This window comes from Melopsittacus undulatus, chromosome Z, assembly GCF_012275295.1.
Source record: "Melopsittacus undulatus isolate bMelUnd1 chromosome Z, bMelUnd1.mat.Z, whole genome shotgun sequence".
Classification (NCBI taxonomy): Eukaryota; Metazoa; Chordata; class Aves; order Psittaciformes; family Psittaculidae; genus Melopsittacus; species Melopsittacus undulatus.
The window spans coordinates 66,251,151-66,274,042 of record NC_047557.1 but is presented as its reverse complement, the minus strand read 5'-3'; the positions used below and the strand labels follow the sequence as shown (position 1 = coordinate 66,274,042).

General features: G+C 39.5%; 1 protein-coding gene across 1 annotated transcript; it reads left to right on the top strand.

The window, feature by feature from the left end:
• Positions 1–3,835: 3,835 nt before the first annotated feature.
• Positions 3,836–19,760, top strand: ALDH7A1 (aldehyde dehydrogenase 7 family member A1). The gene is made up of 18 exons (XM_034072889.1): positions 3,836–4,020; positions 4,147–4,200; positions 5,025–5,090; positions 5,812–5,892; positions 7,515–7,638; positions 9,018–9,150; positions 9,771–9,815; positions 10,806–10,883; positions 11,726–11,823; positions 12,810–12,851; positions 14,383–14,477; positions 15,333–15,417; positions 15,695–15,801; positions 16,561–16,677; positions 17,133–17,230; positions 17,396–17,469; positions 18,406–18,481; positions 19,275–19,760. Exons 1-18 carry the CDS (start codon positions 3,847–3,849, stop codon positions 19,327–19,329), a joined length of 1,602 nt encoding a protein of 533 aa, XP_033928780.1. The 5' UTR covers positions 3,836–3,846; the 3' UTR covers positions 19,330–19,760.
• Positions 19,761–22,892: the final 3,132 nt, after the last annotated feature.

Genomic DNA, 22,892 nt, shown 5'->3' with positions numbered 1-22,892 from the left:
CTCTCGGTGCTCCGAGTTGAGGCTCCTGAGCGCTGAGCTTCGCCCCGCTCAGGTGTTGAAGGCGTCCCCCCCCACCTCAGCAATTATCAGCACAGGCAAATGTTTAACAGCCTCTTTCGCTTCCTGTCCTCATGTTTATTGCAACAGGTAGACCTAAAATCTAATGTCTAGTTCAGGGCCTCAGCACTATTAGTGCAAATATATTTTTGGTCATACAAAAACTGAAATCTCTCTGGCCATTCCAGGTAAAAACACTTTGCAATTTTCTGTGGTTTTTAAAGTCACACATTTCCAAATAATTTAAGAATGGAGGGATTTTTATGTCTTATGGGTACTGGAGGGAGGTGGGATGCACACTTTCCATAAGGGTCATCTGCATTAGAGTGACTGCACAGCTCATAAGATGAAAAATCCATATTATATTCTGATGTGAATCAGAGCCTGTTTAGGGGATATGAAAATACACACAGCCTATTATTATTGGATTCCTACAGCAAACAAATAAAATATCCAAAATATCCTATGCACATCAAAATGTACCACTGTTCCAGGGAGTGCCACTCACAAAAGGAATGTAATTCTGGTGAGATGAGGTGCATGGTGATGTATTATCTCATTACTGTATTATTAGTGCATTATTGCATTGACTGCCTGGAACTCAGTTTTGTGAGCGAGAAGGCTGAATATCTGTGGATGAAGGTCGGGGGAAGGCCAGTCAAGCAGATATCCTGGTAGGAGTCTGTTATAGACCACCTAGCCAGGATGAAGGTAGGGATGAAGCATTTTTCAAGCAACTGGGAGAAGTTTCATGATCACTAGCCCTTTTTCTCATGGGGGACTTCAACATACCAGATGTCTGCTGGAAGTACAATACTGCAGAGAGGAAACAATCCAGGAGGTTCTTGGAGGGTGTGGAGATAACTTCCCAACCCAGCTGGTGAGTGAGCCAGCTAAGGGAGATGCCTGCCTACATCTGCTGTTCACAGAGAACTGGTGGGTGAGGTGGTGGTTGGAGGCTGTCTTGGGCAAAGTGATCACAAAATGCATTTTCAGTCCTTGGAGAAGTCTGGAAGAAGGTGTAATGGACTGGAACCTAGCTGGGAGCTAATTCCCTGTCATGACTGAGAGGCATCATAAAGTATGTTTTTGTCACAGTGTATTCAGTAGAGTTTGTATTTATGTTCATTATGACTGTTTGTCAGAAAGAGGCAGGAAAACATAGGTGTGCAGCTGTTCTATGACCTTCATACTTGGCCGCACTGGGGCATCTGGCCAATGCTCTTAGAGTGGACAACAAAGATCACAAGAAACTGCATGGCCCCATGAGTAAACAATTACAGAGCTGGCATAAAGCTGATTGTTTTCTAAGGGTATAAAAGCAGGACCACCTTGTGGCCATGGGAGAAGCCTCACCTATGGGTCGATGTACCATGTAGGTATTTTCCAATTGCCTGAGACTCCTGGCATTGGCTGCAATGGGGCTTCCCAGCTGGAAGTGTGGGTCTGGGTGATGATTCACTGGTAATCAGTGAAGTATTTCTTCTTAATCTCTGTTCTCTCTATTCAGTAATATTTTAATGCATTGCTAACTTCCTTCAGTACTTTACTTATGTATCTATGTCTCTGATTTGCTTTATTGTACTTATTCCCTATATATAGAGAGATACTTACCTAATTCACATTAGTGTGCTTGCTTTAGTTTGCTTATTGGCTTTAGTGTGCTTGTTTAATACACTCTACATATTATACAGCTAGTGTGTTGGTCACTTTGTGGCATACCCTGTCTGTCAGCAAAACAGAAGGTCAGCAAAACACCCACCTTGGGCTTCTGGAGGACTGACTTTGGCCTATTTAGGACACTGGTTGGGAGAATCCCTTGGGAGAAAGTAAAATTTCAGTCAAAATCTTTTAGAGCTCCTTGAAGAACAAGTGAAATCAGGATGTTAATCAATATATAATGAATTTTCAGGAACTAAGAGGAAATAAGAATTATTTTACAAATGCTTATAATACACGTAGTCCTACTATTTCTTAATAGTAACTCTCCACATCCAGGTGTGATGGACATCTATCAGTTTTTTGGTAGGCTTTGCTACCTTATGATGAACAGCTCTGGGGGCTGATCTACCACAGCACTGCTAGGATAGCTTCTTGAGGTCAAGGCTGTAAAAGCATGGTGTCAAAGCAGTGGAAGAAAGGCTGCACTGCTGTTCTCTTGATGGCATTTACTCTCCAGGTAGGCGAAAGGTATCAAAACCCTTGCTTAAAAAGAGTTCTGCCTTTCAGATGTACTAATTTCCTTTTTGGGTTGCTTTTGCTCAAGATTCTATATATATTCCCCTCAAAGGTGAACAGATTGCTGCCTTTCTGACAAAAGTTTTATGGTATCCAACCCTGGTTTCCTTGTGCAAGTGACAAGTTGATGTTGCATGCAGTGAAGCCAATGGCATATTCAGCTCTTGAATGTTGCCAGACTAATTTATAACACTACTATGGTTACACCACCCAAAGATACTTTTCATTCAACAAATTTACTTGAACATCTGGTTCTTCAAAAGCAAATTATTTACAGGTAATACAATCCACAGAAGAAAAAGAGCATGGTTGTGGAAACCAAAACATAAATTGTGGCATTTTTGAGATCAGTAATATTTTTCTTCTTTCCTTTAAGTATGCGCTAAGACAGTTAAAGTTCAGTCTTGGGGTTCATTCCTCATTGGTTTGGTCTTTCAGAAAACATTGCATTCCAGAAAACAAACAATATTTCTTGATCATAATAAGTCCTCTAAATTTTTAGAGCCTTTGAAGTTTAAAAGTATGGGATAAAAAACACCTGCAGTTTTGCAAGATGAGTGCATATCAAGTGAGGTAAGTGTGTTAGGCCTGTGCACAGGAAGGGAGAAATAAAAAGATTGTAAAATCACAAACATTGGAGTATGCGCAAGTGGCCAGCCTAGGAGGAGAAGTGCCGCGGAAAGGACTCAGTCAGAGACCAATATGATCAGACAAGAAGCCATTTATTGCAAAGCATTAACTCCTTATATACTATTGCTTACACACACCTACAACAATTTGGCATACCATGATTGGATACTTGTCTTGAAGACCCTTAGTGACTAACATATAATTGGTTAAGCACGGGTGTGAGAACTTGACCTTGAATGCTTGCCAACAGTCCACAGTTCTCATAACTCAGTGAATTACAGCTTCTTCTTATCTTGCTTGCTTAAGCTTCCTCGGGCCTCCCATGGCCTTGCTGTATCCCTCGGAGTTATTCAGAGCTCATGTACCAAATATTCATTTTCCTGTGAGAACACTGTCTCCACAGAGAAGCCACCTTTCTCACCAAGATTCAAGCATGGTATTAATGAAAAGGGTAATGCATACTCCTCCATATTATCATCATTCATTATTATTACTGCCTCTTTGTTCAGTAAGGATAGCTACATTTCCCACCTGTTTTGATGCCTGTGTGCTCCAATTTTATACTGCCATTAGAAATACTCGACTGGGAGACTCTCTGCCCATGGGAGTGTGTGGTGGTCCTTGAGGGTAAGCGGGAAGGGAGGATCTGGAAATCTGTACTAGCTGGGCTCTGCTTTACTTGCCTCCATCCACGGTGGGCTGGGGCAGGCAGGGGGCAGGCAGCAGGCAGGGGCCAGGCAAGAGGCAGGGGCCAGGCAGGAGGCAAGCGGCAAGCAGGGGGCAGGCAACAGGCGGGGGGCAGGCAGCAGGGGACAGGGCCCGGCACGGGGGCGAAGCAGCGCCTCCACCAATCGCCGCTGTGGGCAGGGAGGTGGGGAGCGCATCACTGCTTGCGCCCGCCCCTCCCGTCAGCATTCAGAGATGCTGCGGTTACGCCGCAGTGCTGCCGTCCTGCTGCCGCTGCGGGCTGGGGTCGCGGCAGCCGCCATGTCTACTCTGCTGGTCAGCCAGCACGACTACGCCTGGCTGCGGGAGCTGGGCCTTCAGGAGGAGAACCCGGGAGTCTACAACGGGAGCTGGGGCGGCCGCGGGCAGGTGCTGGAGGCGGCGCGGCCCGTGGCTGGGAGCGGGCTCCTGGGCACGGGGGGGGGGCGTGGGGGGGGGCCGCGGCAAGGCCTTTGGCGCTGACCCGCCTCCGCCATTTACTCCGCTCTGCTCTAGGTTTTGACGACCTTCTGCCCCGCCAACAACAAACCCATCGCTAGCGTCCGGCAGGTGAGCGGGGCCCGTTCGGGCGGGGGTCCTAAGGGCTGTTGAGGAGAGCTGCTCGTCCCGTCGGCCAGGCCGGCGGGGGGCATGAACCCGCAGGGGCCATGGATTTTTGGGCCTTGAGGCCGGCGGTGAGGCTCACCGCCGCTCGGGTGGTGTGTAGCTTTTGTGGTAGGAAAACCAGGCTGTTAAACCTTCTCTCCTCCCGCCTCCCTCAGCACTGTAGCTACTGGTGGGACGAGCGAGGGCTTGTTTTCTTTGTTTCACCTTGCAGAACAGGGATGGCTGTGGCCATTCGGTGGAGCAGTGCCCAGGGGAGGTATGAGCAAGAGCGACGTAGCATTAGGTGGTGAATTTGTGAACTTTTTTTGTCTTGGGAATAGTGCTATGGCTCTAACCTACTCCTTTGGTATGCTGGGATTCGATTAGCTGTTGATGCCTAGTGAGGCTGGTGGAGTAGGACAGTACTCACAGCCTTTGCTTAATACTGTTAGTAGTAGTAGTATCCAAGATAAAAGGAGATACGTGAATTTACGTATGATGCCTCCCTTACAGCCTCCATCCTCTGTGGAGCATCCTTTGTCATCTTTGTCATCTGCTCATTCTTTTTTTTTTTTGTTCAGGCAGCACATATGCTTTTCCTCCACAGTAACTTCAAACAGCTCAACACACCATATTGTCAGTACATAAACTTCCTGTGAAAGTGTGTATTCCATAGTGCAGTACTACCCACTAGAACTGTCTTGAGCTGGATGCAGAAGCTTTTCTGTAGCATTTGTATTGGGGTTTTGGTTTCCCTAACCTTTTCTTTGACATACTTCTCCATGTAGGCTAGTTTGGAGGATTATGAAGAAACAGTAAAGAAGGCTAAAGAAGCATGGAAGGTCTGGGCTAATGTAAGTTAACAGAGACTTGTCTTTTATAACATATCTCTGGCAGGTAAACCCCATTAAAATGTCCTGTCAGGTGGAGGTGTAAAAACACATTCATATTGTGAATGTTGCATTAAAGCAAAAATCTTCAATATGGACCTCAACAAACAAACCCAGACAACCTGTGTACGTTACCACTGATGTACAGAGGTGAGGACATCGGCTTGTGGAAAATGTTTGTTTCGAAAAGCCTGGCAAGTTCACTTAGGTTTGTGCCTGCAAGCCATTGCCAACACGTCTGCTGAAGTTCAGAAAACTTGTCGCAAGCAAATTATCCCTGTGGGCGTGTCTAACTTTTGCATTGCTACATGCTTTTTCCTGGGAGAACACTGTTGCTATTTTCTTGAGGTTTGGGTGATTGTTTGGGTGCATTGTGGTAATGTAACTTAACATAAGTAGCAGAACTAATAATCTGAATGCTTCTGGCAATATTCAGTAGATCTGAAGTCTTGAATGGACCCAAATGTATGCAGTGTTACAAGTCTCTGTGAGGCAGGAAACAGTTTTTGTAAGGCAGTGCGCATGAAAAAACCATGTAACAGTGTCTTGGAAAGATAGAGGGAAGAGCACAGCAATCAGTGGTATTTTTGTTGCAAGAGTGGAAAACTAGCAGTGTATATATGCAGCAGAAATCACAGATGTTCAGTCTGAAGTAGCTTCTTCTGTTTTCTTTTGCTTTGACTAGATACCTGCACCGAAGCGTGGAGAAATAGTGCGACAGATTGGTGATGCTCTGAGACAAAAAATTAAAGTTCTGGGAAGCTTGGTAAGGTGTTCTGAGAAGCTGCTTAACTTATTTTGGGGAGGGGTCAAAACTGTTTTTCTTATTTTTCTGTAACTTGCCATTCTGCAATACTAACCTTAGTAATTATTAAAATGCTGTTAGTTTTATTAGCTTGCCTAAACAAAACTAGAAAAAAATAAGGTTGCATTCTCTCATCCTACACTGAAGATGATAATATATAATAGGAAAAAATTGTAATTCACTCTGAGCCTGTACTCTGGGAGGAGTGTTACAGCCCTTGCCCTGCTTTTCCCACCAGCCTGTAAGGTAGGGCACTGTCTAATACTGAAAGTGTCCTGAAAAAGACCTTACTTACTCCAATACAAATCTTTTAACCTTGAGCTCTTTCTTGAGGTCCACATGATTTTGTAAACTGACATGTGGAGATGTAAGGCTTCAGAAGGTGAAGTGGTCTTAAGGAGATCTCTTGCAGTGCTTTGCAGGACATAAAGGTTGAAGGACTGCTTCTTTAAAACACTTATCAGTTGCTAGGGAAGAAAAGGATACAAGATGGGGACTTGCCACTTTCCTTTACAGGGCTTGACTGTATGTGCTGCTTTCAGAAACAGTTTTCAGTGAATAACTGTGTAGCCAAGCCCATACTGTTAACCTACAAAGCTTTGTTCTGCAGTTTCCCGTGGTGTTGTCTCCTCAGCACAGTTTCTGTAGCAGAATTAGAGTGCTAATGTACTTTTATATTAAAAAATGGCAGTTTCCCTAGTGAGTGTGGATAGACTGTTTGCTGTATGTTCCTTGGACAAAACTTGTTGCTCCAAAGCATTTTTCTCATTTCCCCAAACAGATAGTCTGTCTAGCTCTTTCAGGATAGGGTGTGAACTTAAGGGTGCAAACTGTGCAGTAAACATCTAAATTTTAGGACTTTTCTTGGCTTTATGTAAAAGGGAACTGTGTGGCAACTCACCCTTTCATATGCTACTGCAAATTTCCAGCCTTGCCTGACAATGTTCTTGTCAAGTATCTAGATGCATCTCTACTGCACTTACGGACTTACCACTCTTTCTTAGTAAATATGCCTGATGTCTCTCCATTTCTGATAACAGATAGGGGCTAATCCTTCTGTCTCAAGATGACCACAGGCATCATAGAAATACCTACAAATACATTTAGTCACCTTTATTTTAACCTTTGTATGGGGATTAAAGTTCTGTGGCAATCCTTCAAACCCTGTTCCTCACTTCACACCTTTTGCTGGAGCAGAGTAGTCTCTCTTTTCCAATTTATTTCATGCTTGGTCCACAATATGTGCAAATGCCCTAATGGAAATTCAGTGTGCCAGTGATCTAAACCTATAAACCTCATTATGTAGGATACTCCTTTCAGTAGATCATTTTTCATTTCCTCTGTTTGTTAATTTTCTCTTCTAATTTCCTTCTTTTGGAATCCTATTGTAACCATGCTCATTCTCTAAGCTGTGAATAACTGACGTGGAGATAAATCTCTTCTAATGAAAAAATATATTAAATTGTGTTTGGTGTACAGATATATCTGATATTAGTGGGAGAGAAATGTATTTGGGATGTAAGGGAATTAAAAAAAAAAAAAACAAAACCTAAAAACTTAGGTTTTGCTCTTATTTTTTTCAGGTCTCTTTGGAAATGGGAAAGATTTTTGTTGAGGGTGTTGGGGAGGTGCAGGAGTATGTTGACATCTGTGACTATGCTGTTGGTTTGTCCCGTATGATTGGTGGACCTATTTTGCCCTCAGAAAGTAGGTATTTCTGTATGTTGTAGTTTTGTTGTTGGTTTTTTTTTGTGGTTTTTTTTTTTTTTGTGTGTGTGTGTTTGGTTAGTTATGTTGTGGGTTTTTTGGTTTGGTTTTATGGTTGGTTTTGAGTATGCTTTCTTTATTTGGGTGCAGATGGAGAGACGGAGATGTGTCTAAAACATACAGTGATGCAGTACTGCAAATCTCTGTTCTGGGAGTTATTAAGGGAGCATGCTGTCTAGGAACAGATAATGCTCTTATGCACAAGCACCACCTAATGATGTACCTAGCCTGTGGCATGTAGCAAGAAGGGTGATAGATTTTCTCTCCACTCCTTGAAGTATTAGATTCTCTGATTTCTTTGTTAATGAAGGTGCTGGCAGAATGTCTGTAAAAAGTTCAGTAGTGTACATAGAAACAAGAGACTTTTTTGTCAGTTACTCCTCAGCAAGCAATTACTATTCTGTAAAATGAATAGTTTAAATAGTAAAAACTTAATGCTACATGTGGTTAGATTTTTCCACATAGAATAGTTAAGGTTGGAAAGGATCTTAAGATCATCTAGTTCCAACCCCCCTGCCATGGGCAGGGACACCTCACACTATACCATGTCACCCAAGGCTCTGTCCAACCTGGCCTTGAACGCCACCAGGGATGGAGCATTCACAACTTTCCTGTGCAACCCATTCCAGTGCCTCACCACCCTAACAGTAAAGAATTTCTTCCCTATATCCAATCTAAACTTCCCCTGTTAAAGTTTTAGCCCATTACCCCTTGTTCTGTCACTACAGTCCCTAATGAAGAGTCCCCCCCCAGCATCCCTGTAGGCCCCCTTCAGATACTGGAAGGCTGCTATGAGGTCTCCACACAGCCTTCTCCAGGCTGCAGCCTCCCCTCTCATCAGCTCTGTCTGGGTGACTACTCTGGCCACTACCAGGACAGCCAGAGTAGAGTTCTCAGACCTAGACCTGGTCATACAGCAAGTGCTCACCATCCTGCTCCCCTGTACGGGTGAACTACTGCTTCTTGCTCTGGTCACTCACACTTCTGTGTGTTTTACCCTGTCAGGGCTGGTTGCCGTCCCTCCTGGCTCTGTCCCCTGTGAGTCAGCTGCTTGCATCAGCTGAGCTGCTGCCTCCTGGGTAAGTCCTGTTGAGGACTTGAGGGTGCCTCTGTGGCTCTTGCTGCTCTGAGTTGAGGCTCCTGGATATCTAGCAAACCTTGTTTCAGGAAGCTGCAGAGCGTACATAATAGAGGTCGTAACAAGCTACTGTGCTGATGAACAGAGAAGTGGTGCTAGCCCCATTGTTTACTTGGTTTCTTTATAAAACCCAAAACATTGAATAGATGCAAATTACTTTATGTTGTGTCTTTGCTTTCAGGACCTGGCCATGCCCTTATAGAGCAGTGGAACCCTGTTGGCTTAGTAGGAATTATCACAGCCTTCAACTTCCCTGTAGCAGTTTATGGGTGGAACAGCGCAATTGCAATGATCTGTGGAAACGCTTGCCTCTGGTAAGATACAGGACTCCAGTGTATTAACAGTACTTTAAAATGAGAGAACGATTATGTTAAGCATGAAATCAAATGTCTGGTGTTTCTGTACATTTGAATCTACCTGATATGGGCTTAATTTCTATGTATTTTTAGGTTCACTTGTAGTTAAAGAGCTTTGTTGTATTTTGTGGTAACCTCTTTTATGATGTATTGAGATTCAGAGCTGACCAGGACTTAGGCAGTTAATAAAGAATAGGTCTTGCAGCAGTATAAGTTAGCAAGTAGCAGTTAACATTTTCAGAATTGATACAGCTAAAATTAAAGGATTAAGTAAGTAGCTTTACTTCACCTTCCAACTCCTTCTTTGCTTTAATTTATCTTCATTTTGCTTTCATTCACTCTAATGTCTGGCATAAGTCTTGTTCATGTGGGTATGAGTAGAAGCTCTGAATGCTCAGCTGCGGAAATATTTGAGTTCCTGTCTTAACACACACCTGCAAAAAAGCCTAACCAAAGGGTACTGTACTCCAGATACCATAAAAATTGCGTATTTGAATTAATAATCAAATTATTTCTTATTCTCAAAGAATTGAAAAGAAAATAATGTCTTTTTTTTTTCTTTTTTTTCTCCTGTTTAGGAAGGGTGCTCCCACAACATCCCTCATTAGTGTTGCTGTTACAAAGTGAGCTCAGGTTTATTTGCTTTCTGTTTTGCTTTTTAAACATATTTTCTGTTTGAGGTAGTGCTTAGTGATCAGAAGAACTGTTTTCCCCTTGTCACTTAAACATTGGTGTATAGGGGATGCTGCCTGTACTTCTAGCCAGTTTCTTCTATGACCTAGGTGTGTACTTCTGCTGAAGTACGGGTAGTTATGTGGGTTTGTTTCCCTGTAGAAGATGAATAGCTCATGAAATTCAGCTTCCTTCGATCATGCTCTGATGTTTCAGAATAATCCCCTTTTGTGGGAGTCTCAGCCCAGCATCAGCTCCAGCTTCTTGGCAAATACTTCTATCTGGTTGTGTAGACCTATATCCTGAAGATGCCTTCACATGATTTGTATTATCCAAACATTGTAATGTCTTAGCATGCATTTCCAGGGTTCAAAACTCATTCTTGATAAAAGGGAGAAGAACCCCAAAAAATAAATCTCTAGTGATGTTTCTCTAGGTTTATTGTTACTTTGCTTGTTATGCTAGCATTTAAAATACTTATCCATTGTGTGCTACAAATAGCATTTATTTTTAAATGCTAAATATAAATAGTACACTTTAAAATAATTATTAAGTCTTGTGGCTTTAATATTAACCCCTGAGAACAATGGCCTGAAATTACTTTAAAGTGTTTTCCATGAAGGTACATAAATGTCTCTTTCTGATGGTGAAAGACTGTACGGCCAAGGTTTTTACATGCATATCTGATGCTTGTCTGTGCTGGTTGTGTGGACATGTCATAAATATATTTTAGAGTTTTACTTTGCTGTAAGCTATGATTGTAACACAGAATTCCTTCATGAGACTTATGTATTGTACAGACTACATGTCAGTTGACTGCAATACTCCTGCTTTTAAAAAATCTGTAGATTCTTCATATGCATAAAGAATGGTTTTAATGGTGCATTCCTGTTATATGCACCTCTCAGAGATCTCTGAAATTTCTGTATCTTTGATTCTAGAATAATTGCCAAAGTCTTGGAGGATAACAAAGTGCCTGGAGCGATCTGTTCTCTGGTTTGTGGTGGAGCAGACATTGGGTAGGTAACATTTCTTGTGTTTTGTGAAGATGTATAGAGGGTAAAGAATATTCTTTGAGGTACTTCTTGTTAAGTTTTTCTGATGTCCAGGAGCTCCTAGGACATGCACATACCTGTTACCATCATTTTTATCTGATTTGAAACTCTGACCCTGCTGTAAGCATATTGTGTACTTCTACTTGCTGTTGTGAGATCAGTGGCTAATAAATAACTTATCAGATACTTATTGAAGAGACATGGCTGAGTTTATATTCTACTTCCAAATGTTCTTATATGCAAAGAATGCAGCTAATATTAAATTCCATTCATCGTAATCTTAGGAGTTTTCAAGTTTAGCCCATTGGCCTTTCGGAACACTCATGCATACTTTCCCATTTTCCATGCTCACATAGGACTCTGCCCTTGCTCATAGAAGCTTGTGCTTGGAAGCTGTACAAATCAAATTGTTTTGTTTGCTTATTACAATGAGACAATTCACAGTACAAATGGATATTCAGATGTATCTTTTGGGCATTTCAGGAGAAATAAAAACATGGTAAGTCATAGGTATGCATATTTTCTTAGGGAACATAACTATTGGAACTGATCTCACCATGACTGAATTTCAAAGTTAGTACAGGAGATGATCTTATTGTCTGAAAAGGAGGAGGGAAACAGCCTTATTCCTTTTTTCTGATGAAGAAGCAGCTTTGCTGCTGTCTGTTCACTCACTCACATGGTGTTTTAAAAGAAGTTGCTATGATTTTCAAAGATCTCACTGGTTGAAGTAGGTTTATTTGGAAAATGCAAGGCTCTTTTCCAACTGTTCCATTGAACATGGTAGTATGTCTCCCATTGTGCAGGACAGCAATGGCAAAGGACGAGAGAATGGACCTGTTGTCCTTCACTGGCAGCACGAAAGTGGGCAAGCAAGTAGCGCTTATGGTTCAGGAGAGATTTGGTGAGTGTGTGGAATCTCTGTTTCTTTTCATGATAAGGAAAGGCAGGGAAGCTCCATAAGATTTAAAAATAACAGCTTGTTTCACTTACCTCTTATGTTACGTTTTTAATTTTTAACTTGGTGGAAATAGAGTATTGAAACCTCTCAGACGTAGATACTGCATTTTTCAGCCAGTTCTGTCACAACTCGACTTTTTTCCCAGGGTATCCACAAATCTGTGGTCCTACACTGGATTTGGGGTGTGGCAGGGGAGCTGGTGTCCATGAAAATAATTGTGGAGATCTGCCAGGGCCTATGGCCTTTTGGTAATGTATTCATGGAGAAATGCCCTTTCATCTTTTACTCCTTATAGATGCAGGAGAAAAGGTATGATTTTTGAGGTGCTGGTTTTGTTGCAGATATTTAAATGCAGGAGTCCATGCAGAGCAGCTGAATTCTAAATTTTTAGTATTAAATAGAAAACCTTGAGAACAGGATTTTCTCATTTTATATGTTTGAAGTTCATAGATGGAGTGTAAAAATAATAATAATAAAAAAAAAGGATTGCAAATATTCATCCAGAAGTAGATGGCATTTCTTTCTCTCAGATTTGAAGTAAAGCAGTTAACAAATAAGCCTTGTTAAGTTTTATGTGTGCATTTTGATCTTTATAGCACCTGCTCATTTTCTTTGTCTGCATCATACTATTTATGCTGCACCTTCTTCTTCTATTTCCATCTTTTTCTTTCCAGTGCTATTTTTGCCTATTTTTTAAGATTCCTTCTGCCATAACTGTTGTTCAGGTATCTTTCTCCACAATATGTGATAGATTCAGGGTAATTTTCTGCTTTGGGTAAAGATTAGTTGACTGAGATGCCTAAAACTTTTTGTCTATACAGGAAAATGTGTTTAATGGTGACTTAGCTCTAGTTAAAAGTGATGTCACTCAGTGAGGTGCAGTGAATACATGTGTGTATGCCATAACTTGTCTTGTGTGTCTTTATTAGGTCGAAGTCTGCTGGAACTGGGAGGAAACAATGCCATTATTGGTAATAGTTGCTAAAGAAATCTAGTCACATAGATGATACTTCGAAGTTCATATACAGATGTTTGTAGAAAATTGTCCCTTTTTCAGTCTTCTTTTTTCCACACTGGGTTTTAAAAAGTATGCAGTAGATTGTTGGGGTTTTTCTTCTCTCTTCAGTATTGCAGAGGGGTAGTGTTTTAAGTTTAAAAATGAAAGTTTAAACTCTTATGTGTTCACTGTTGAAGTGAAGAAGAGAATGAGAAGAGCAGTAAGCTTCAGTAATGGGATGTGGACAATGCTAAATAAACGTGATTTTAGAATAGTTATAATTTTATGAACACATTTTTAGAATTTTATAATATAAATACATACATACAGAGTCTTAAGATGAAGTACTGAAAAGCAAAGCATGCAGGTATTTATTTTAGTAGCACATTTTACAGGTTGAAGTAGCTTAGGGTATGATATAGTTCTCAGATAAAGATAACATCGATACTGTGAAGCTGAGCAATATGACAGAAAATATAAGCTATATAAATACCTAAATTGCTGTTGTGCTGTTTTGAAGCCTTCTGTTTCACCTTTCTCATATTTGCCTATCTAGAATATTAATCTCCTTTAAAAATTACACTTGAGCAGGTCTTTCTTTTTTCCTGTGCTGCTTTAAAGCTAGTAGCATAAACATGCTTTATAGTTAGGAAATTATTTTCTTTTTCACATGAAAGTCCTGCTTTTTCTGGAATTGACTTAGAATGATGGCATAAACAGTTTAGGCTTTGCTGCAAGTTTAATAATTATTTTGGACACTTGGAGAATTCTGTAGGACTGGTAAAACTGAGTGATATTTTGGGGATCTAATGAGGCTTATACATAGAATCACAGAATCATGGAATAGTTATGGTTGGAAAGGACCTTAAGATCATCTAGTTCCAACCCCCCTGCCATGGGCAGGGACACCTCACACTATACCATATTACCCAAGGCTTCATCCAACCTGGCCTCGAACACTGACAGGGATGGAGCATTCACAACCTCCCTGGCAACCCATTCCAGTACCTCACCACCCTAACAGTAGCTCTGCTTCAAACATCCCAGTTTCTTCTAGGCAGATGAATTGTTCAGCTCATTTATATTTTACATTACTGTATACCTGTATGTTTTAGCTACTTTTTCTGCATGCCATGTGGGTACACTTTACCATTGTTTCTTTACGCTGCTAGACTTCTCAGTGGGAGAAAGACAAGGTGAAAAGATGGCAAGAAATTGCTTGTAGTTTCTTTAATTAAATTGAAGCTACAGTCCTTGCAAGTCTTATTGCAAAAGGCTTTCTTCAGTAGTTCAGCTCTACATTTATTTTCAATTGTGTGTGTCTAATTCCAGGTGTAAAAGTAATGCGTTTTGAGGTATTTCTGTATATCTTAGAGTGCTACGCTAGTGCAGTTATTCCTAATGCTTCTTGACGAGCATGTCAGTTTATTATATTGTCTGGTGTCTTAAATATTGCATACTGCTTGTTTATTTCAGTAACATGCTCATATTTTAAATTTTGTAAGTGTTTGAAGATGCAGATCTGAACCTGGTCATCCCATCTGCTCTATTTGCTGCTGTGGGAACAGCGGGTCAGAGGTGCACAACTGCTAGAAGGCTGGTGAGTAAATGTGTATTGTCTGGCTTGGGTAGCTCTGAGTTTAAAGTTAATTCAAATTAGCACTGAAAATGCCTAACAGTTCCTAATATTATGGAGAGCAACAAATAATCTCTGAAACATATTTTTACTTTGTCAAAAATCAGTATGATGGGAAAATAAGATGGTAGCTTGTCATTCCACTATAATTCTGTCTGTGTTTCCGAATGTACCTGTTGCTAAAATGCAGGAAGATAAACCTTTCTATACTTCCTGTATTTCTCTGTTTTCATTGTCAGAACTTCTTTACATGTGTCTCCTGCAAATTTTGGTTCAGGGTTTAGATTTCAGCAAAGCAACTATGTGTGTGCTGCTTACGTTGTTACTAATTTTTAACCAGTCATTTTCAACAAGTTTAAAGATGTTACACTATCAGCCTATGTCTGTTTTTTTTCAGAGTTTGTTTGATTGGGTAAATATTTGTCAAAATTGATGCAGATTAGCTTTGGGTCTATAGGAAGAGCAGTTATTCCTCAAATTATGGCAATAAAAATGACTTGAGTATTTGTCCTGAAATACTTAACTGAAGAGTTTACAGAACACTTTAATACCATTGATCTGATATCTTGTAAAATGAGAACAGGTTTTTGTTTCTTTGCTTGTTTTCTATCTTCATGCTGAATCTTTTAAATCTTCATGTCATGGTGTTGGTCCTGTTTCAAGGCCTTGCTTGTATGCTTATTTTTAACTTTGGGATTTGCTGCATGTGAGCAACACTATCTCCACACTTCGTTCAGCCCTATTCTAAGTGCAGTAATACTTCAGGAATAGTTACGTAGGTTGAGCTGTCTTATAACCATCTTACCACGTTTTGTTTAGTTCCTCCATGAAAGCATCCATGATGATGTGGTGACAAAGCTTGCTAAAGCCTATGCCCAGGTCCGCATCGGTGATCCATGGGATTGTAAGTAGCCGTTTTCGCATCATGGATTTAGGATACAAGTTTCTGTTTGATTCTTTCTAGTTAAATTACATGAGATTATAGATCAAAGCTATCTAATTTTAACAGTTTACCAGGTAAGGGGGATAGCTGGTTTCAATTAGAGTACTAACTCTGAAATGGAGATGAGAATCTAGCCTAATATTGCTTATCTTGCACAGGAGAAATAATTACTCCCAAGATGTCATTAAACACATGTGCAGTTATGCTGAAAGTATGTCTTTGTATCTTTTGTTTTTAGCTGACACTCTGTATGGGCCTCTTCATACCAAAGAAGCAGTGAAAATGTTCCTTGATGCAATAGAACAAGCGAAACAACAGGGTGGCTCTGTGGTTTATGGTGGAAAGGTGACTTACTTTTATTCTGCTGCATTTAGTGCTCTAGGAAAAAAACAGTTACGTGGTGGCTTGGGCCAAGATTGTCTCTCAGTTTGTCCTGTCAGCCATTACAGAATGTTAAGTTAGTCAGTCTGAGAATGTTTGGGTTTTAGTCTTGTCTTTAGAGTAAAGATGGGTCTGCTTAGAAGCTACTTCCTCCTTGAAGAAATGGCTAAAAGCTTTTGGCTTTTAGTTCCCTAGTTGCAGGAGGTAGTGAAAATGCAGCAATAAAAATGGTGAGTACCAAACATACAACAAGGAAAAAAATTCTGTTCTGCCCTGGGATTCACAACATAAAACTTCAGGAAACACTGAAGATTCAGAAAAGCCAGTTACATGTCATTATCATATGGGATGTTTCATTATCATGGACTTAACATTCTGGGAATTGTTGTCTTTTACTTGCACCTTCTTTATTCTTAATACCTTTAAGTTCAAGTCAGCTTACTAATCAGCTTACAAACAGGAGAAAGGAAGTGTGTTTTGTCAGCTGCTAAACTTTGAGATTTGATTGTCTCTTTAGTAGACTAAGTTATGCTTCTGTATTTTAAATATTTAAAGGAAATGCCTAAGTAAAATTTAATTTATCTACTCAGGAGATCTGACCTGTTTCTGATTGCTAGGCTAACTATAGTAATCAGACTGCGAGGGATTCCCTTCCTACACTACTACTAAACAGGTTGCTAGTTTGAACTTACTGAGTTGTTTTCTCTTTTATGTGTTTTGAAGGTTATAAATCGCTCTGGAAATTATGTTGAACCAACCATTGTGACTGGCCTTCCTCATAATGCACCCATTGTCCACACTGAGACGTTTGCCCCCATACTGTATGTGCTGAAATTTAAGGTAAAATTACAGTGGGCAGTTAGTCAGATGTCAAGCATGCTAACAGAAGAGTCAGGAGAGAGGTTTCAGATGTATGACATGTTCATGTTATAGTCCCAGCTATTGAAGAAGTGTTAAATTGAAGAAGTGTTGTTCTGCACTTTAGGATATTCACTGTAATAGCTATAGTGTGTAGCTACTTTTATGCATTTTTGATGAAGAGCACTGGAGTTAACATGAGAGTCTGTACAGGAAGAGATTTTTATTGCTCATGTCAGCTGCTCAAAAGCTGGTTGTGTGTTTTGTGCAGTGGTGGAGGTATCCTATGCCTGACTTGGTGCATGTGTATTTGCCAAGGAGTATTCCATATATTTTCAGTATAGCTGTAGTATCTTGAGTTTTTTCTCACAGTGTTTCTTTGTAACTGCTTTTCTTTCAATGGTCATGGTTTAACCATTGACACATGCTCATTTTAGGAGGAAGAGGAAGTTTTTGCCTGGAATAATGAAGTAAAACAAGGTCTTTCCAGTAGTATCTTTACCAAGGATTTGGGAAGGATTTTCCGCTGGCTTGGGTATAGTTTAGATTATTTTCCTACCTTTCTGAAGCATAAAATCACAGTCTCTCATGTCTTTAGTAAACCTATGCACAATACTAGTTGAGCATTTTATAACTCTCAATTTAGGGAAGCAGCCTTTCCTGATCCTGAGGAATAATTGTGCCTTACCTTTGTTTGCAGACCAAAGGGATCTGACTGTGGCATTGTGAATGTCAACATCCCAACCAGTGGAGCTGAGATTGGAGGTGCTTTTGGTATGTTACTTATGCTTTTTTATTTACCCTCTTGATGATGAAATCCTCAGCATCAGTTCTAGAGACTTGGTGGTATTCCTTAGGCTTTTTCTTTTTTTATTCATTTATTTTTTAAAGTTGGGGTGATTTTATGTTTTCCTAACAACTCTGGAAGAAAATAAAGCATTAACACTATAAACAAGTGTAATTTAGATCTCCTCATCTTGTTTTTTCAGTGTTTTAATCAGTCCATTTAAATCACTAAATCCAAAGAAATCAATTATGTTAATTTTTAATTATATTGCTGTAGTAGAAACCAGAAATTGACTAGACATAGTTGCATTTCAGCATTTAAAAATGTCTGTATTTGGGTTTTCAATATTGTATGTATCATCCCCTCCAAACCATCCAGGGAATGTAGCTCAGAAGTATGTTCTGAATATGTTTGGAGATGTGGCTGACTGGAAAACTGTTTACAAGACTTTTAATTAAAACAGTCTTGAGCATTTTTGGTTTGTATGTTTGCATATAAAAATTACAGCATGAAATACATTTCTGAGAAAGTTTCTTAATACATTTTTGCCAGTATTTCTCTTTTTTGCTTATACTAAAGGAAGGTGGGGGTGCGAAGAAATATTTACCTTACCGTTTAAATGATACAAGAACCAGCATGTTCTTGTACTCTTGCCTACGTTAAAATATCTTGAAATAAGGTCCTGTGGTGCCAGTGTGATGAGACTTTCTCCTCCAGACAGATATTTTTTGGATTAAGCATAAGGAAAGAGTTAGTGTGTGAGTTGTGTGTTGTGATGTTCTGGTAATTTATTTCAGATACAGAACAAGGGCAAAAGACTAGTTTTTCCCAGGAATTTTTATAAAATGTCACCACCTGGAGTTAGTCCAGATTCTTATGCTCAAAAAAATTTCAAGTTTTCATTTATAACCTTTTTCCTACAGGTGGTGAAAAGCACACTGGTGGGGGAAGAGAATCTGGAAGTGATTCATGGAAACTTTATATGAGACGATCTACTTGGTAAGACCGACTTTTTAAATTCCAAGTAAATTCCAAGTAAATGTAAATTGTAAATAAACTTGCAAAAATTCATAACGTATAAATCCTTGATTATAAGAGGTTATCTTCATTAAATGTGTGTAACAGTGAGTGTAACTGCCTTTTTTCATGCAAGAATTTACAGCTGTGCTCCTAGTGGAAGGTTATTTGAAGAGTCTAAATAAAGACCTTTCCTCACTCGCTGTTCCTCAAAAAGAAAAAAAAATAATAACCAACTTTTTTCCCCTTCTTGCCTGATTTTAAACTTTGCTAAAATATAAATTGCCGAAGCTTGTCCGGAAACACATGAAGTAGCAAACAGTGTGAGGGCCACTATTGCCAGTGGTTGGCAATTTAGCTACGTGTTGAGTGTCTATCCTGATAAATCTCCTGACAGCCTGTAATGGGTGACCATTCCTGCTCTCTGCTGGCCTCCCTAGCCTTTACCTGTGCTGACTTTGGTTTTCACCCAAAGGCTTATGAATGTGAGAAATCCTACCTTGCTTCTTTCTGTATGGACATTCTCCTAGTAAGAGATTAAATAGTGTTACTTTAATCTACCAAGGAAGAGATAATGGGGAATGTGGTCTTTCCCTGTACATAGTTACTATATTGAATACTAGAGTAGTCAGTTCATAATTTTGAAAAGGGAAAATGCTTATAGAAATCTTTTGTATACAAATGACAGAAATAAGAATCCTTGTACACAGGAAATGGATTACATAATCCAATTCAGTGACCAAGTCTGTTCTCTAAATACTTGTTTCTCTTCTAGTACAATCAACTACAGCAAGGATGTACCTTTGGCTCAAGGAATCAAGTTTCAGTAACAGCCTTGTGAATGGCCATGCATTTCAGAACCAAGCGCCTTCTAAGCCTCATGAGGAAGAAGATTAATTATGTGGAATTTACCTGCAGCAAAGATACAAATTCTGTCAAAAAATCAGCTACTCTAAAATTACTTCGGTTTCAGTATATAAAATTACTGCTTTGGTCTTCATATGAGAAGTATGTGGTCTTTGGGAAGAACAGAGGGTGACAAAAGCTAACAAACTTGGATTCAGATGGCCTGGATAATCTGTGGCCTTATTACTATATTTCAGTATCAACACTGTATCTCCTGCTTCCTCACTATTCATTGATATTTCCAGCCAGTAGATCTATGCTATCTATCATGTAGTTAACTGGTGCTGTGGAGGGTGGGCAATACAGGGCTATTTTTAACATATAAATAAAGGTATATTTTGTGAGATACCTTGCACTTCTAGGGTTTTTTTTGTTAATTATTTTGGAGCAGAAGCATTCATCTGACTGTCCATCTTCACACACTGAGCTGCTAGCTGGTAGCAGTGTCACTAGGCTAAAAGGACCACTTCAGTTTTCCTGCCTCTCCTTCAGAAAGAAGACTTTGACCCTGTGCACTGGGAGGTAAGAGGTAAGACAAAGGCTACTGTACTCTCCTGGAGCTTCCTTGTGAGGCTAGAAGGAGTCAGTTTGGGTTGTCACAAAACTTGTGGCACTCTACAGCCAAACTGCCTGAAGAACTGGAGATGAAGCCAGGAGGGAGAGCTCCTAGAAGGAATTTGCCTGGGAAAGGTCAATTATTTATGTGTTTTCACCTTAGGAAGGAATTTCCCATGGCCACTGAAGACTACAGCGATCAGCAGCTGATTTAGGAGTCTTGCTCAGAATCCAGGATGAGAAAAGGAATGGTGCTGTGAGGCTAATTTTAGCTTTCCACAGAGTAACTTCTGAGATATTTAATGTATCATTTTTTGAGGAAACATCTTTTTCTTTCACTGTTATATACCATTTTTCCACGATGAGCATGGCAGGACTGTTCATTTTGGGCTCAGATTCTAGGACTCTGATTCAGTTTCTTACTTATTTTTGATGCTAAGGTCATGTCATCCATATTGTTTTAAAAGTCCAGCATACCACAATGCTGGCTGGTCTTTCACCTTAATATCTAGTTTTAAAATATGTAGTGTTTCGAATTTTACATCTGTGTTATAGAAGATATTTTGGGTGTCACCATTCTGTAGAACAAATGGTAGGCAATCAAAGCTTTTTTTTTTACTGGGTCTCTTAAAGTCATGTGAACTCTCTCCTGTAATTGTCTTTTGCCACTTAACTAGAAAACAGATTTCATGAAAGATTGTTCTGTATTAACAGACAGAAAGAACTTAAAACCCCATAAGTAGACAAATAAATCATTAACAGAGAGCAAAGAAACAATCCAATTTCCAAGTTTAATTATTCTGAAAATTGCACAAGTTACAGAAGCTGTGTTAACTTTTTTCTGTAACCGGTGAATGCTACTATGAAATTCTCAATAATGAAAACTTCAAGAAAGCTCCTCTTCTTGTTCCTTATTAGTTTTTTGGATATCCTCATTATGTCACATCTGCTGCTTGAGAAAATAAAGACCTTTTTAGTCTTTTTGGATAAAATAATTTTACAAATCCAGTGTTTTACTTTGCAGACATAGGGTTAATTCTGCCATTCTTAAGATACGTGAACTCAGGCCATGGAATGGAACAAAAATGCGATGGTGAGTGAGACAAGGAAATACAGAATGAAATATAATCTTTTGTAAATAAATAAATTCGTTTCTAAATAACATCAAGTTTGATGGCTTTTTAACAATAGCAATGGAAAGTAACTTCGGTAAATGTTTCATAAAAACTAGTCAGAATGCAGCCAAAGAACATAATGAGAATCCTTGCATAAGGTAAATCATTGTAGTTGTTGTAGTTTTAGGTCTTTATGACCTTAGTACAAAAATAATTGGAAGAAAAACATGATGTGTAGATAAAAAAGTATCTGAAACTAGCAGATGTCAAGGATGTGCTGTAGCTAAGCTAACATCTGATAAGTAGAAGGACAGGATAAAATCATTCACTTATGTCTGTGGTGTTACCGAACCAATGAAGCTGGTGTAAGCATTTACGTACTGTGCATGCTTTGAAGTTTGCCAGAACAAGAGTTCAAGGAGCAGATAAGTGATGAAGATTGCTGGAAGAAGTAAACGACCCCCAAAGACCACTACCACATTGCTGTGCACACGTGGAAATTGGCGTGGAATTATGTAAAGCAGTTCTCAGATGGTTAATGAATATATATGATATTTAATGAATATGTACGTTAAACAACAACCACAGTCTTGAGGTTTGGCAGAGACAGGCTATGTCTCCCAGTGCTGCAATAAAGAATACCTGCTTGTCAAACTTTGTTGTCGAGTTCTGAGCAAGTTCTATGAATCATGAGTCTGATCCTTGACTGGTCTTGAAATCACTATCTGAAAATGAGTATAAATGAAAAATGTAGTAATGTAATCAAAGGGGTGACTATATTACACACCAAACATTTTTTTTAAAGGTTAGTGTGTTTTGATACATAATAATTCCTTCTTCAACACAAACTGTTGAGTAGTCTTACAGAGGATTCAGCTTGAAATACTTGTGTAACTACCTCTATATATTATAAGTGTATTAGATCCTCTCTATGTAGGCAAGTAGTAACCTGTCTCTGTAAGTAGATTACAAATTCATCCTGATGTTTGCTGAGTATATGAATTACTGTTACAAACACTGTGTTATCCACATTGCCATTGGACTGGCAATGGTTCATCTGCTTCTCAGACAGCTTTGAATTCCTTAGATGATATTTTGCGATTTGCTTCTCTCCACCTTTGTACCTTTTGTTGAAGAATCCTACCTGAGTTGACTGGATGAATGGCTTTCAATAAAGTGGCTCTGGGGAGAGGACCTTTTAAAGACAGCTGAACACTGCAATAGGTTTTAGTAAGAATTTAGGTGCCTATAAGCAATTATGAGTAAATGCTGGAGTCTTAGAGGTACTGTAAGCACCCCGTTTCTCAATTTCTGTTTTAATTCGAAAAGTCCACTCAAGAGATTGTAAACTGCATTAGCTGTCATTGGGTTATCTCACCCTAGGAAAGCAATTTGAGAGTTCATAAAACGTGTGTTGGAACTACTGGTATGTGCAGCATAATGGAATTTGCAATTTTAATGCAAATTCTATCAGTGGCTTCCACAGGTGCATAAACTTAATTACCACTGAGAGTGTAACACCAGTGAGTAACAAGTGTTAAATGACACATGATCAATAATTCATTTGTTAGCACAGTATTGCTTACTGTGAAATGACCTTGATGGGAAGTCTTGCAAGTAACTTCCTTTCTTTTTACTGTATTACTAACTGAAGAAAAATGCAAATTCTACTAATGACATTTTCACTGATAAACGAACAGAACAATTGCTTTCTTAATGAATTTCAAAAAATCAAACCTGCAGGCTGTGAGCCACAGACAGCTCCTTTCTGTTTCATCCTATCACAGTTTCTAAGTTCAGGTTCTGGAGCTGTTTTC

Excerpts from the sequence above, each read along its gene's own strand:
- ALDH7A1 (XM_034072889.1), top strand. The coding sequence starts at position 3,847 with ATGCTGCGGTTACGCCGCAGTGCTGCCGTCCTGCTGCCGCTGCGGGCT. Across the intron at positions 11,824-12,809 it reads TATGGTTCAGGAGAGATTTG|GTCGAAGTCTGCTGGAACTG; the intron begins GTGAGTGTGTGG and ends TGTCTTTATTAG. Across the intron at positions 15,418-15,694 it reads CATCGGTGATCCATGGGATT|CTGACACTCTGTATGGGCCT; the intron begins GTAAGTAGCCGT and ends TTTTGTTTTTAG.